General features: G+C 46.8%; 1 protein-coding gene and 1 non-coding gene across 2 annotated transcripts; both read right to left on the reverse strand.

Moving 5' to 3' along the window:
• Window positions 1-4,508: 4,508 nt before the first annotated feature.
• Window positions 4,509-6,005, reverse strand: LOC146762145 (uncharacterized). The gene is made up of 2 exons (XM_085538707.1): window positions 5,509-6,005; window positions 4,509-5,384 (listed from the first exon to the last, which is right to left on the reverse strand). The coding sequence occupies exon 1, from the start codon at window positions 6,003-6,005 to the stop codon at window positions 5,547-5,549; it is 459 nt and encodes a 152-aa protein (XP_085394833.1). The 3' UTR covers window positions 4,509-5,384; window positions 5,509-5,546.
• A 79-nt stretch (window positions 6,006-6,084) lies between these two features.
• Window positions 6,085-6,158, reverse strand: TRNAN-GUU (transfer RNA asparagine (anticodon GUU)). The gene has a single exon. It is a non-coding gene; the product is annotated as a tRNA-Asn (tRNA).
• Between the last annotated feature and the right edge of the window lie 10,385 nt (window positions 6,159-16,543).

Raw genomic sequence — 16,543 nt, forward strand, 5'->3', positions numbered from 1 at the left:
CACAGAATCATTTACAGAAGACAAGTGCTGACCGAGCCATGGGCAGAGCCCAATCCCCCACCCTGGACTGCACCCTGCACTGCTCAGCACCGCACACTGTGTCCTCCACAAAGGCAGCCCGGTGGTTTCCATCCCACGTGAGGCTGCTGAAGTCATTAAAGACTTTATGAACACCCACTGGCCAGATGAGGCTTCATTTCCAGATCCCTTACAATTTTTTCCACTACAAGAAAACTTTCCAAAGCTGGTTAATAGGCCCCAAAAGGTTCTTTCAGTGCTAATGCAAACTGGAAACTAAAAAACTGTCCAGTGGGCAATGTGTATAAGTCTCTTACATCCTGAAAATGGGGCTATTCATTTGCTAATAATAAATCTCTTCTGCAGATAATCTTATCTTCTCTCCACAATAAGCTCCTAATTATTACCTTTCCAACTGGCCTATCTGTGATTTTAAAGCATGTGACAGCAGTAAAAAGCAAGTGCTGGATCTTATGACTGTAAAAAGGAAATATTGAGGCTGGGCATGCAGAAGATCCTCATTTTTTAAGCTATGAACGCAGGCAAGCAGCGGAGCAAGTTCTAAGTGAGGGAGCTGCTTGGAGGGAGAAGCAGAGGCCACTTAGTGCTGTGCTCCCACTGCCCGGGACTGTGTGATCCTCCTCCCCTGCACCCCAGCTCAGAGCATCCCATCTCCTTGCTACTCAGAGCACCAAAGGCCGTGGTCCCACGAGGCCCAGCAGTGCTCAGCATGTGAGCATTGGACTGCATCCACCCCAACGCCAGGAAGCAAAGAGGGGCCGATCAGCAGAGACAAGCTGTGAGTTTCAGAACGTTTCATTCATCCAGGAAAAAAAGACCCAACATTGGATAGATGATGTCCCCAGATAACAGCGAAGGTCTGAATTTCGACCAGATGCTCCCATAAGCGCCCATTCTCATCCAGGTGGGAGAGCAAGAGGTAACTGGAGAAGTGATCTGAGCACACATGTAGAAGAGAACCAGAAATGTTTGCAAGAAATGCATAGAAAGGAATCTAAAACTGATCTCTGCTGCATTAGTGCATCAGCTCACAGTAACCTTCCAAGCAGTACAACTGATTTAAGCACGCTGATTCATAACTAGGCTTTTCTTTCCAACAGGGCTCAGCTTGTTCAAGCACTGCTCCCATACACACCTAATAGTTGTTAGCAGAAAAGAAAGTGATTGGAGCACTCAGCTGTTTCCAGTGAGCACAGACTCACAGATCCCTTTGGCCTCACTGATATGGAAGCTGCCAGATTTCCCATGCCCTGCAGGAACGTGTGGCTGGACACAGCCCCGCAGCCTTCTCTGTCCATCTGCCTATGTACCACAATGTGCTTGCAGGTTTTTACCAAAGCTCCTGATGCTGGTAAATGAATGTTGCAGTGAGCGGAGGTTAGTGCCTGACCTTGTCTCATGTAACAGTATTTTAGGCATATGAGGGCAAATGGATCATACAAATAAAAGCCTTATCATTTACAGAAGATAATATTATATTTTTTGTTCTCTTCAGTCCTCATTAAAGAGTTATTTTTAACTCGTGTGCTCTTATCACATTTCTTTGCCCTTCAAATCTGATAACAAAATGGAGAGGTGTACGTATCTCCTCAGCCCCTTCCTGGCACCCTGTTCCCCCCCTGGCATCCCACGTGCCTTTCCCACATCAGGTTTTCACAACAGGTTCATGCAGCTCTTTAAGCTTTCCACTTATTTGATGCCCTCACTCTGTTCCTACAGCAGTCTCCACATTCCCAGTATTAGTGCAGCCGAGAGCTTCCTGTTCCATGGACAGCAGTAACAAGTTGAGCTAACAGAATGCTGATTTCATCTTTAGGATGAGATGTCCTTTCAGAAGTCAGCAGCTCCGTTACCATCTACTGTTTCTGGGCTCTTCCTTTTTTTCTTTCTTACAGAAACAGAAGGTTGCAGCTCATCACTCGGATTGCAGCAGTTCTGCTCACTGCTTTTCATGCCACGGTTCCTTTCAGATTCCCACGTGCTCGCTTGTAGAAAAGAGCTGTAAGCTGCGTGACTTCACAGTGCCTTTTGATCCAGCAGTCTCAAGGAACACTGCTCAAACATCGGGATGCCTATGGAACAGATGCTAAATATATATTAAGGCATTGGTCCACAGGGGAATGTATGGCACAGAGAAATAAGAGCAAAAACGTTCAGAAACAAAAACTAAATCCGTACTCAGGGGCTGAAATGACCAGGAGCTGTGCATGCAGCCATTCAAAACTGCCTTGAAAACTCAGAAACTCCAAGAAGAACAACACAGATCTCAACAGGAAACTCACTCTGAGCACCCAGGAAAAGAGATTTTGCTTAAATTGACATTAAGGAAACCTGTAAGTCAATAAAATCAGGCGGCTCTGCCCTGCAGTCCTGTTCTTTAATCTCGGGACAATGCTTCCCAGCCATCACTGCCCTATTTTTATTAGCTCTCTTTGGCTTTGGCTTTTTTCTTCATCTTTTTTTTTTCTTTCCACCGAGCCGTTTCTGCTGAGCTTATCTGCAGGAGGAGCAGGTCCAAAGTAAGCAAACAGCAAAAAGGACCTAACTAAATAAATAACGCCTCCAAGACGCCTCTCCGAGCCCTGTGCCTGACCCGCTGCCTCGCCGCCCTCCGGCACTCGCTGCTCACACTCGTGCCTTCAGACAATGGTATTTTAAATTTAGAGAGGCCTAACCGGAGTGCAAGGGCCCCAAAATTGGGAGTTAAAAGGGGGGTGGGGGGTGGGGAGATAAATAGATAGATAGATAGATAGAGAGAGAGAGAGAGAATGTAATTCGGGAGTTCTGTGAAAACAAAAAGCATCTGAAAACACGTTGTATTTGTTTTCACCATCGGTCTGGGGAAGTAAAAAAAAAGAAAGAGGGAAAAAACAACTGTTAATCCATTTTACTAAAAGCGGGGAAAAATCCTGGGGATTTGTCAGGCTAATTTCAGCCTAGAGTGATTTTTATGGGCAAACAATGGATCCTGAGGATCATTGGTTCGTATCACGAATACACAACAAACCGTCCACCCCGGCCTGACCCGACCCCCGGGCACCCGGCACCAAAAACCCCCTTCGCCTTTGGTGCCTGTCGCGGCGCTCGGAGCGGTTCAGCGCGGAGCCCCCGCAGCCGCCCCTCGGTGGGTCGGAGCCGCCCGCCCGTCGGTGCTGATGGAGCCCAGACGGTGATTGTACGGCATCACGTGTGACTTCTGTCGATGCGAACAGATCGATGCGAACCGCGCGTTACAAAAGCACCGTCGCTCAGAGGAGTGCGGGATTTCCAGAGCACGGCGTTCCCCGATGATTATTTATTGCCACTGTAGGCGGATGAAAGGCTGCGGCGTCAGCCCAAACTGCCCGCTCCGTGCCCGGAGTTCGGCTGCCGTTTGTCACGGGAGGCTCCGGCAATGTTAACCGTGCTGCTTCCCTCCAACATCCATTTTGTTCCAAAGAAACACTTGCCAGAGATTAAAATATTCAAGATGGCTGTTTTCTGCACCCTTTCTGGGAGCTCTACAATTTTCTTGTTGCGATATTCTCGAACCCCGTCTTTATTAACACGACGAGTGTTTTATTCCACATCTTAACGGCCCCTACGAGTCATTAAATATCGGCACCGGCTCAAAGGGCTTTCCTTAAAAACCTCCGTATTTCCAGCTCGGACTTCGACGCAATCCTCGGGCGCTGCTTTGGGTTGGATGTCTCGCACGCAGCGCTGCTGCCAAGGCACGGCTCGGCACGGAGCAACACGGCCGAGCAGGGCACGGCTCACACCGATTAGCCACGGAACAGCACAGCACGGCTCGGCTCGGCTGGACACCGCCCGGCTCGGCTGCCCCGCCGCCCCGCACGACGCTCGGCCCGGAGGAGCTGCGGCCCCGCGGGGCCAGCGGTGCTCGGGCGCCGGCAGCCGCGCTCCCCGCCGGGGTTGCTACTGAGCAGCTGCGGGGCGGGCGGCCAATGGCAGCACCGCGAGGCGGGGGCGGCCCGGCGGGGCCCGCTCTCGGGAGGCTGCGGGGAAGCCCCGGGAGGGTCAATCCCGGCTCCGAGTTCTCCCCCAGCCGGGTTTTCCACGGCGGAGGCGAAGCGGCCTTTCGTGTCCGTGACCCCTCGGCTGAGTCGTGCGGGTCCCGCCGAGCGGTGCCGGTGCCCGTCGGGTCCGTGTGCCGCTCTGAGCCGCGCCGCTCCGATGTCTCTCGAGCCTTTCGCCGCTTGGAAACGCGAGCCGGGAATTGCTCGGTTGGGACAGAGAAATGCCAACGCTGAAACCCGCCTCGGGATTTATAGTAAGGAGCTCGGACGGTGCCACGTCTTTTTCCTATAAGTATCGAACGGTGAGGCTGTGGGCTGTTGATACTGCGTGTATCCTGCACTGAATAGAAGTACATGGATTAAAGGCAGAGCCCGGTGGGCTGTGTGTGCACTGCGCGGCAGTTGCAAGCTTTCTTCACGGCCGATAACTCAAAGCTTCACTCACTTCTATTTGCTTCTTTTTCTTTTTTTTTTTTTTTCTTCATTTTTTCCCCCTCCCACCCTCCCCCACCTTCGCACAACGCTCCGTTCCCGTCCTCTCCCGAGATGTGTCACGTTTCCCGTTCCCACCGCCCTGTAGGTCAGCGAGCAGACGGGACGGGCGCTGCCTACCTGCCCTGGGAACGGCCCCGCATGGCCTCGACGGCCCCGTTCCCGGGCGCTGCCCCACGCGGGGCGCCGCACCTCCGGGCGCGGAGAACGGCTCAAGCTGCGCCCACCGCGGAACCAGCGGCGAGAGGAATCGCCCCTCCCGGCCGACGGACAGCGGGACCGGGCGAGGGGAGGGAGCTGCCGCTGTCGGGAATGTTGTACGGGAGTGAGAGCCGCCGGTAGCGCTGCGGGTCCGGAGATTACTTCAGAAAGACCCTTCGGTGCCCCCAAAGAGCCGTCCCTTCTCCGCAACTCTGCAGGTACCCCCAGGAGGGGATGTGCTCACAGCGGCGGCGAGATGCGATTTCGCCGGGCGAAGAAGTATTTGTAACATGAATTCTATTCCCTGGGAGCTGCAGGTACATCCCAGTGGACTTCGCACGAGTGTCTCCGGGCGGCGACCGCGCCTCACACGGCCGAAGGATCCTCACACGGATCATTTCGATCCGGTCACGGGCTCAGATAGGGCGGAGGTGCCGACTCCCAACTGATACGTTTGGGCGAAGCTTCGGACGGAATTACTTTCCACATTCATGTCCGCAGAACGGCTCCGTGCGGGCACGGCGAGCAGCGGGAGCTGCTGCGGCACCGGGTTAGGAGCGGAGCGGGGCTGCGGGGCTCCCCCGGCTCCGTTCCTCTCCGATGAATTTAGCGCCGCTCGTGAAGGCTGCAAAGCTTCGTCCACCAGGGAGAGAAAAAAGAAAAGTCGTTGGGGCGTTCTTTTATTCCAAAGCGCAACGAGAGCCGGGTAAAGCTGGGTAAAGCAGCGCGCAGCATCGCGCGGCTCTGCCTCCCGCACCTCGGCTCCGACCCGCGTTAGCAGCGCATCACCGCTCATCACCGCTCATCACCGCCCTGCGCTTCAGCTGGGAGCCCTTCACTCGCGCTTTGCTCTACGAGAGGAAGGAACGAACGAATAAAAGCAGCAGCCGCGGAGCCGGGGCCGCCACGGCCGCAGTGCGGTCGGCCCGACCGATGTGCGGCGCGGAGCGGGGCTCGGCCGGGCCGCCCCTCCCGCGGTGGGACGCGGACACGAGGCGGCGGCGCAGCCATCCCTCGTTCCCCGGCTCCGCAGCCATCCCTCGTTCCCCGGCTCCGCAGCCATCCCTCGTTCCCCGGCTCCGCAGCCATCCCTCGTTCCCCGGCTCCGCAGCCATCCCTCGTTCCCCGGCTCCGCTCAGCTCCGGGCTCTGCTGCCGCTGCGGCTGCGCCCAGCGCTGCTCCCCGGCGGGGGCCCCCCTGCTCAGCAACACGCGGCGCCTGAACCGCCGCCAGCGCTGATGTGCCATCCTCCATCCTGCCGACGGCACAGCAAAAACGACGGCGGGAGGGGGGGGGGGGGGGCCGGGCGGGTTAGAGCCAAAAGAGCGGCCGTCGTCCCTGGGTGGGCTCGAACCACCAACCTTTCGGTTAACAGCCGAACGCGCTAACCGATTGCGCCACAGAGACTGCCCCGCTCTGCCGCATTTGCGGCACGGCTGATGGCCGCGCATTGGGGTTAAGGCAGTTTCCCGGTGGCTGGTATTAGTTTATCCATAACGTGCGCAAGTTAAACTGTTATTCCGATGTATCAGGGCAGAATCACCCTATTAATGAGTTCAAGGACAATGTGAAGTGGCTGCAGGGAGCTGTTACTCCAAAAAGTAACCTTTAAAAAGCACCTTCCTGTGCTCACATAGGTCAGCTACATTTACCTCCCTGGCTGACTAAATGTAGCAGAAGAAAAGCCAGCATTGCCTTTATTACTTTATCAGAATTGACTTCCCACCTTCCCTCATAATTAATCACAGCCTGAGGATTTGTTCAGTGCAAAGCTCTCACATTCAAACATGAGCAGATGATTCCCCCTTCTCTTTCACAGCCCTGGCATGGACACCTTCCTCCAGCAGCCTGAAAACTTCTGCTCTATTCATTCTTCAAACAAAAAGAACGTGGAGGTATTTTTATTCAATTGCTTGTTTATCGATTCGCCATTGTTTAGATCCACACTCATCACACTTTTACTGACTTTATCCATTTGCTGTTCCTAAACATGTGTATCATCCTTTAGTCTGATAGTTAAATGGCTGCCACCAAAAGGATATCTCTGCAAATAGGATTGTCCTGATTTTGAGACAAAGAACAAGGCTGAATGATGGCATTTTCCTGACCTCTCCAGATATTTTAGCTTTGGCTTCTCTTATATTGCAAGCTACACACACACACACACAAAAGGAAGGCTGTATCTAGATGAACAAATCCAGAAATGTGAGGTGTGGCTGATAGCAAACTGTCGGGTAACCTGCAAGTCAAGCACCATCCCATCTCCATGGCCATGATTACCAAAGGGAAATGGCACAGACTGCCTGGGTCTGGAGCTGGAGAAGTAGAGCTTCACTCATGTCGGGAGAGACAGGATGTTGTTTCACTGCGACCTGTGACAAAAGTAAAGATCAGCCATTGCTATGATGCATTATTTGGAGTATAGGCTGCGTCTGTGAACGACTACAACAAAAAAGCCCAAAATCAAATAGAGAGGAGTGGACTCAGAAGTGATCTTCAGATCTTACCCAACATTCTATAAGGGAATTTTGCATTGCAGTTCCCTACAATCTACTTGTTCTGCCTGACTATTGGAAAGACTTCGATCATTATGGTAGTCACTTTATGCAGCTTCCACAAAAAACCAACAGCAACAATGACAAAAAAAACCTTAATTTTCATGCAGAGCTTTAAAAAAATAAAATAAATAAAATAACATATTGCTAACATAAGAAATGAGCACAACACAAAGGAGTGTAACAGTGATGGTTCTCACATGGCACTTCTTTCCCTCAAGAACTTCTTTCTATTGTGGTGAGAAAGGGAGAAATTTCCTTACAGGTTTGTAGATCTGCACCTGCTGAGAAATCTGAAGTGTTCTTAAAATAATACTGAGTATCAAGAAAATCTGGAGCAGAGGAAAGCAGAGGGATTGCCAGTCTGAGCTCTCGGGGGCAGCAACCTATTTTCATGTTTTCTGAAGCACAGGATTCAATTTTGGTTCTGGACGTAGGCCTCAGCTCAGGCAAACAGTTATATTCAGAGCAACATCGAAGCAGACATTGTCTGCAAGTTAAACCTGTTTACTATGGAGTTACAAAAACATTTTAGAGCAGACTTTAAGAAATCATCAGAGCACAAATACTGCATCCCTGCTGTGCTCAGGAAAACATCTCCCTGAAATACTCTCACCTGGAAATACCAGCCCCAGCCCCAGAAGTTACTGAGTGCTCCCACTAACCAGCTTTACATCTGTACCAGAGCCACATTTTGGCCAGAAGCAAATGTTCATGAGGAGGGCAGGAAAGACTGCGAGAAAGGAAAGCCCAACTAAGTTTTGTGGACCCACTCCAGATATTTCCACACAGGAATCCAACATGTTCTGCCAAACAGTGATCTGAAGAAACCTGTTCTGGCAGGTTGAATAGGAAACACCATTAAGGCCTTTGCTTAATTAGATGGTTTCAAAGAGATTCAGTGTAAATTTCAGGTATCAGAACTCTTTTCTGGATGCTTTTAAAGGCCCAAACTGCTCTTGCATTGCCTGCTAGAAGAGAACCATATGAGAGATGACAGTTGGGGTCTGAAGAACGGTGGCAAACCCATTCTACTTCTGTTCTTCCCATTCAAGTTTTAGCAGCTATCAAAAGATTAGCAGAGCTTTCCAATCCTACAACTCCATGGCCAAAATAGAGGAACTGGGAGGTTATGACCTCATCACTCCCATCATGAAAATAAACCTCAATTACCAAGGTTATGGTTGGCACCATTCTGACTCTCAGACACCTCCAGTGCAAAGAAGCTGTTTCTGGCACTGTTCCCTGTTTGCCCCTTGGAATACAAGCAGCACCCTTCTGTACCCCAGGGTACAACGCATTTGGGTGACCTGACCATGCAATAAAAATATCTTTCTTGAAATTACAGCAAGAATGGCGTTCAAAAAACTTGTTTATTTCTTATAAGGATTCTATAAGTAATACACAAGAGAGGAATTCTTTTTCTCTGTGATTATAATCAATCTTTTTTCTTCATATGGTCCCAGACATGGACAAACAGCACAGTAACTGGGTCTAGTCAAAAAGTAAAAAGTAAAATGAAATTAGGTCTCAATCCCCTACCAGTGGGAGTGAGAAAAAATGAAGATGTTTTTAGTTACCTCTGTTAAAACAAGGGGCCAAGAGCATCTCCAATGCTCTATGAAGCTTTATGATCACCTACCATCGGCAGGAATTCTTGTGGGCACTGGGATATTTAAAGAGAGAGACATTAAAAAAGAACCTTTCTGCTCAGTCTTGACAAGTACAAGGTAAGGAAAGATAATGGCATAGAAAGTAAAAGACATTAAAAAAGGAGGGAGAGATTAGAGGGGAAATAAGTGAACAGAGTGGAGTGGGAGGGAAGCAAAGGGATAAGGAATCAGAAAAGCAAAAGCTGAATTAGCTCATTTCTCAAATGGGCCATATTCCTGCTGCTTTTCCAGATTTTACAGTGGAAAGGAACCAACTTATTTTTGCAGTTTCAACAGTTTGTGGTGAGACTGAAGGCAAAAGGAGAATGAAAAGAGAACTGACCTTTCTTCAGTTGCTCCTGTCCTAATGGATGGTATAATCTCCACTGCAGCAAAGGAACAGAGAAGGCACTTACTGAGTTACTCACAGCTCCGTGTCCCCTCCTCCTCCTCTTGGCCCCCAGCTTCTCAGATCTTTCTATTAAACTTTTAATAGTGGGGACCCCCTCACTCAGGGCAGCACTGCAGTCATTCATTAGTGTCCACCTAGGGAACAAATAACTCTTTAGCTGCACTGTAGGTGTCCAGCTTGCTTTATGCCTGGAGGAGGATTTGTAATCGAAACAGGGAAGTGCAGGAGCAAGGAGAAAAAATGGGCAATAATAACCCGTGAACTCTCCTTTCATTCAGGTAACACACGTGACACGTGTTAATGATTTTAGCTTAAGTACCGGGCAGAGAACTAACTGCACACTAACCAGGCCTGCATGCACCAATGCAGCTCAGCAGGGACTTCTTGGAGAAGGGACAATAAGAAGCAACTTGCTGAACTTGCAGGGAGTTATTTTGTTGTGTACTTCATTACTATTCACTGCAAAGTCCCTTTATGGATTTCTCCCACATGGATCCAAAAGCTGAGATTTGTCAAGGTCTTGTCTTTCAGCCCTTCTGCACACAGTATTTCTTTAACTGGGTTGGGAAAATCCTTGTATGCTGAGATGAAATGTGTTGAGCTTTCAGCTGATACGTTGGCTACCAGCAAGCTAGTTACTGCCACGTAGAACTGCTTCAGACCTTGTGGCCTAGATGGTCAGGGCCATTATGATGATTTTTAGAGGCAAACTAATTAAAACAAATACAAATAGGTAATTAGTTTTTCTTCCTATAATTTCTGTCCAGTGTGCGTGTGAAACCAATCAGTCTTCAACCAAGCACTCTCCTTCCTCTTCCAGCTTCTCAATGACCACTGGCCCCACCAAGCTGAAGCCACCTGCCCACTTTGCTGGTCTGCAGGACGAACACATCACTGTGCAGCATGCAATAGGCAGAAGGTAGCCAGAGTAATGCAACAGAAGGTCTCAGGAAATAGAGGGCTGCTGATACCTCAAGGACAGCGTTTCCTTCTTCATCTCTAAATATTTACAGTCAATACAGCTTCGGTATTTTGCAGGCTAATCAATAATGCAGTGACAGTGAAAGAGATGTGAGGTCTTCTTAGTGGCTGCAATCTGGCAGTGATGCTTTGATGGCTCCTACGGAGGATTTATCATTTGTTGGATAATCTCCTGCAGAACACTGTGGGGTCTGAGAGTTTAATATATGATAAGGCTACAAGATGGAAGCAGGACAGATGACTGCACTTTATCTTAATTCCCTTTAGCATCATGTGCCTAGGAAAGTGAAGGTAAAGCAGAAGTGCAATATGCATCTAAAAGTACACATACAGTGTACGAAGATGGTTGGTTACCTTTATTACGTGTCCCAAGTGATCCTTATAAAGTAGGAGAAGCCAGGGGTGTTATGACAAACCACAACCTTGTTTCCCAGGTGTCCTTCCCATAGGGATCTTCAGAGGACTAAAGAGGGATTTCATTATTATTAGAATACATTATAATGTATTTTGGGGATATACACAAACTCGCTCCCTCTCACCACAAACACGTAATTCACAAACTTCATGAGAGACATTTCTTTGGGGAAAAAACAACCCCACAACAGCTTGTCCCTAAATAAAGACTCATGTGCAGTACTTAACAAGCAGGAACAGAAGAGGTCACACTACATGATAATGTGCTGTACACTTGCTCTGTTTGCACCAGTAACTACCTAACCACAAATAACAAGTATGAAAATCATATGACATATGTAGCGTATTTTCAACCCCTATAAACCTTCCTCTTCATGCTGATACAACATTAACTAGCTCTTAAATACTCTGCTAACACTCAGAGCACTGTAACAACTGTATTCCTTATGCATTCACACTATTGGTATTTCCAGATACTCAGAAATTCATCCTTTTTCTTCTTTGCAACATATCCATAGAGAATCAGAAAGCAAACAGGTGCGTGTGAGTCTGCCGTGCACCTGGAAAATTTCAGTCCTTGTCCAAATTAGAATAACGAGGTTGGCTGTTAAATCTGTGAATTCTCAATTAAGCTGTCAAGCAATCTTGGAATTGCTCATTTTCTGAAATTCTTTTGTGTTTTTAACTTATTAAAATACGATGCAAAAAATATTGAGCTATAGGATGTTAAAACTTACAATGAAGTTAGCAACAAAAATTATACCTGCGGTCTTTTACAGGTCCCAGAATCCAATCTGATAACACGTATGCAGATTTATAACAAAACCTGTCTCATAAGACCATAGAACCCTCTAAAAGCCTCATCTCTGTCCTCTCCTGTTGTCTGCTCTTGGCTTTTGCAGCTTGGTAGGTGGAGACCACTTCTATTTCATCTAACCAGCAGCCATTAGAGACACCCACCCCCCAATATTTCTCTTAAATTGCATAAATTGGAAAATTGTTCATTTCCTCTTCCTCCAGCTCTGTTTCCATCTATGATAGATTTAGAGATGTTGGGCAGAAAATGGGCAAGAGATTATCCTATGTACAGACACGCCTGCTGAAAACAAGCCAATGAATTAAAAATAACCACGGACTGCAACTGACCTTTCATTTAAGCCAATATATCCCCATATTTCTGACATGCCTTAATGATGATTAGCATTTGTCTCGATGAAAACAGCAGCAGAGCACAATATTTAGCTTTTGGTTTATATTATTTATGATTTCAGCATTCTATTTACGGAGGTTTACAACCCCCAGCCTGGAAATCCTACTCAGATGAGCAGTTCAATCTTATATAAGTATTCTGAATGAGAGCCACAGGACTGGTTCTTTAATTCTCATCTAAACACAAGATAAATGGGTACACAAACTATATGGATCAGTTTAGGTAGTGGATGCATCCTTGCTGGAGACAGTCTGTCTGCTATCTGCAAAGGCTTGATTAGCAGATGAGTATCATAATGCTAAATTCAAAGTCTTGGCAGGATCCAGGAGCTCTGCAGTACTTCTGATGGCAGCACAGTACAACCAGCATCACACTACATGGACCAATCCCCCTCCAAGGACAAGAGTGTTCACCACCACAGCACCACTACATGCATAAAAACGTTTTGCAGTGTTGTGCTGCAATGTTGGTTCTACTCAATACAAATATCACAGGCAAGAATGTATTAAATCCGAGTTTAGTTCTCTGGGGGCTATACACACACATCTTATCTACTTGAAGTCTAGTTTTTAACTAAAATTATCATGGTAATGTACAGCCTAGACAATCTGATTTATAAAACATGATTAGTTAGTTTTGATATTAAATAAGGGGAGAATTGCAGCTATGAAACATACATGTAGCAAAATGAGATCTGGTTACCAGTTTCCCATTATGGCATTCTCTATTAGACAGAGCAACAAAGGAAAGATGCCTCATCCTGTGTGAGCTGCAAGTAGCAGCCATCGCACCATTGAATAGGTTGATTTTATTAATAGTATATATTTTAAGCCTTTGATACAAGTTTCTTTTGAATGATGAAGGGCTGGTAAATTCTTAAAGATAATAATTAGTGGTGCAGCAGTTCTTTGATGGTCTGTAATTACCCAGCTGTCCATTTCTGGAGTGACAGCAGCAGACAACTACCTGCTGTTAGTTTATTTTTATTTATAACTTGTACTTTAGGTAAAAATGCATTAATTACAAGCAAAATAAACTGCTTAGTTGAAACATTTCCTATAGGGACTTTTTGTTTGTTTGTTTTAATACGTTAATCTAGCTGAGATATACATGACATTTTCAACAGAGGTTAAAATGATGCAAATAAATCATAGACTCATGGAAACATTCGAGTTGGAAGGGACTCTTAAAGGTCATCTGGTCCAACTCTCCTGCAATGAACAAGAACACCCACACTGGATCAGCTGCTCAGAGCTCCATCCAGCCGGGCCCTGGGTTTCTTCAGGGATGGGGCAACCACCACTTCTCTGGGCAACCTGTGCCAGTGCCTCACCACACTTATTGTAAAAAAGTTCTTCCTTACAACCAATCTAAATCTCCCCTCTTTTTGTTTGAAACAATTTCTCCTTATCCTATCACAACAGACCCTGCTAAAGAGTCCCTTCCTTCTTACAGCCCCCTGTAGAATGTGAAAAGCCACTATCAGCCCTCCCTGGAGCCTTCTCTTCTCCAGATCTACTTAAGTGGGAGCAATGGCAAATGGTTTGAGTTGCACAGGCTTTGGCTTCAGTGACAAAATGCCATGGATGAAGGCCAAGTCTTTCAGATCTGCATGTGGGAGGCTGGATATTAGGAAAAATTCCTTCTCAGAAAGGCCAGGTGCTGGCACATGATGCCCAAGGAGGTGATGGAGTCTCAGTCTCTGGAGGTGTTGAAGAACTGTGCAGATGTGGCACTGAGGGATGTGGTTAGTGAGTATGGTGGGACAGGCTGGGGTTGGACTAGATGATTTCAGTGGTCTTTTCCAGTCTTCATCATTCTGTGATTCTGTGAGAGACCCCTGAAGTGAAAGCAGCATTATGCTGACAGGGCCCCACTCCTCCTCAGCACCACACTGCTCCTGCCTCCCCACCACCAGTCATTCCCTGTCTCACACCTGCCCTACCTCCTCAGCGCCAGCTCTTCTTCTGCCTGTTCAGTGGGTTTCTCCCACATCTTCCTTCAGAATGTCTCCCCCTGAGCTGCTGCTCCAGCCATCACCCCAGTGCCTCACAGCTCAGTTTTAGTACTGCACAACAGCCCTTTGGAGACAAGGAGGCAACAACCGCCATACACCAGAGCCCATGAGGAGGAGCTGCCAAACCTCAGTGCTGCAGATGAGGGAACGCTGCTGCTCCTCCTGCCAAAGGCTAAAGGCTTTCACCTTGCCCTCACTGGCAGCAGGATCCAGCTGCCCATGGCAGAGAGAGCTCACAGACCGCAGGGCTGTATGCTACAGTCTGTGGGATGCACTGATCTGGGGGAATAAACACCACCACAAAACACAGTTGGACACACCAAAGCATTTCAGCTGCTATTTCATATTTTGCTGTCACAAAGGTCATCTAGAAATAACTGAAAATAGCATGTATATCTGAAGTACAAAATGCCGATTGTGCGTACTGTGAATTTCAGTTCTGCATAAGGAGCTAACATGGTTAAGTCCAATTGCTAATATGAAAATACATAGCAAGACAATTAACCTTCTTTGTGCTGACTGATACATCTTGCTGGTGGTAGTTTCAAACACTTCAGTTGGGAGTAATTAGAAATTTCCTTAACCAAGCCTGCACGGGGACACATTTGGTTTGCATTGCCTTCGGGGCGGCGTTGCCTGCTCTTCCTAGCTCTGTATAAGCAGAGCACTAAGCACGACCCTGCGTTACTATTGCTCTGTTGGAGATGTTACCCTGCGGGTAGGAGCACTGGGCTGCCAGCAGCAGCCTCCTAAGGGACCGCTTCTCATGCACCTCTGCAGCAGCGCTGCTGTGCGTGGGCTTGTCACAGTCTGGCCCGTATAATCCATTAACCCAATCAGAGATCAATTCCTGAGACAAGACTATCCCATTTTTTGAGAATTACTTTCTTGCCAGCATTGTAAATCTAGCAATAAACTGTTGCGAAACTCTATCCTCTCTCACATTTAAAAGGGCTTTGCAGAAAATGGCTTCTGGGGAATAGGGGGAAGCAGAGACATCTGTCTAGAAATGTTTCAAGAGGAGCTTTTCTACCTGAGACTAAAAGTGTATTTTTATATCATTTTGTATTTATGTAATTAGTAGATGTATATATATATATATATACATATAATTATACACTTTACATATTTTTTTATAATTATACACTTTTACATATAATTATACACACCATTATTTCTATAAAACATCATTTAGTGTGGTCATCTCCAAAAGATGGCAGGAACTTCCTAGTCGTAGCTTCATATTATCATCAAACATACATATTTATAGCTCTCCATTTGCTTGAATGCTCCACATAAATAGATGCTCAGAGCTTGTCATGTTCCTTGTCTTATAGTTAATATGAACAAAAGAAGAACAACAAAGAAAGAACACCACAAATTTTTTTTTTACAGTCTCGGGTGAAAACATACAAGTTGGATGTTCAGGCATTCATAGGTAAGAGTCACCCATGTGAAGGCAGCAAGACAGAGCTATGCTTTGCTTTCTTGCTGCTGATTAATACAGTGTGACAGGTACCACGTGAGTGGGGAGAGAAGCATTTAAACCTACTGTTATTTTTATAGGTGCATTTTATGCTGATGGACTAATAAAAAAAAAAATCATCTTTAAAGGAAAGTTCTGGCATGCAGGAGCTCCAGAGAGAGAATAGTTACAACTTCTTCGCTGCAGGAACCGGGTCAGGGTTACAATTATATACACCCTGTCCTGTGTCACAAGGGTCAGTATCAACTAAACCCAGTGGCTACTGTTACAATATTTAAGCACCAAAAGTTTCAGACCAGAAGCAGAAAGTCTGAGACATTTTTGAGTGGGAACCGAGACTCCTAATTTAAACCGCGTGTCACCCCAATGCAGCATTTGGGGGTCCAGAAAGTCCCAAAGTACTTTGCCTAATACTGCTATTTTACAATGCTCCCCCACTTCCAGCCATAAAACTGCAGATTGATTTACCTTGCCTGAAAATTGTAAGGAACAGATCTCTGATAGAAGCACATTTCTGTGACTATTTGGACCAGAAACATGCAAAATCGTTTTTCTGAATGCAAAGTCAGAATCTAAAAGCAACCTTTCATCCAACCTCTAATTCCAGTGATGCATCAGCACTTCTACAGTGGGGTATGTTTCAGAAAGGGCTTCACATCAGAATGATCCCAGACTTCTCACTGATAATTAACGATGTGAAATAATCTAATAGCGGGACACCAGAATTACCTGTCTAAATCAAACACTTTAATTTTCACACAGTCCACTATTCACTGGCTGTAACAAACATATAAAACATCCAAATGCCTTATTATAACCCCGCACACACATTTTCCTTCTTCACACCTGATGTAATCATGGAAAAGTGTCATCTGCTCCTGATCCCATTGAAATCAGGGACATGTTCTCATTTATATCACTCACAATCAGAGAAGAGATCACAACCAGCTTTAGAGAACTCCTGTTTGCAATGAGTTGTATAGTTCTACTTTCTTACTGCAAATACCATTTTTCTTCAAGACTGGCTCAGAGGGTTCTCTCATAGAAGTATGAACATGTGCAGCA

This window comes from Coturnix japonica, chromosome 2, assembly GCF_054131305.1.
Source record: "Coturnix japonica strain WE chromosome 2, WE-NBRP24, whole genome shotgun sequence".
Lineage (NCBI taxonomy): Eukaryota > Metazoa > Chordata > Aves > Galliformes > Phasianidae > Coturnix > Coturnix japonica.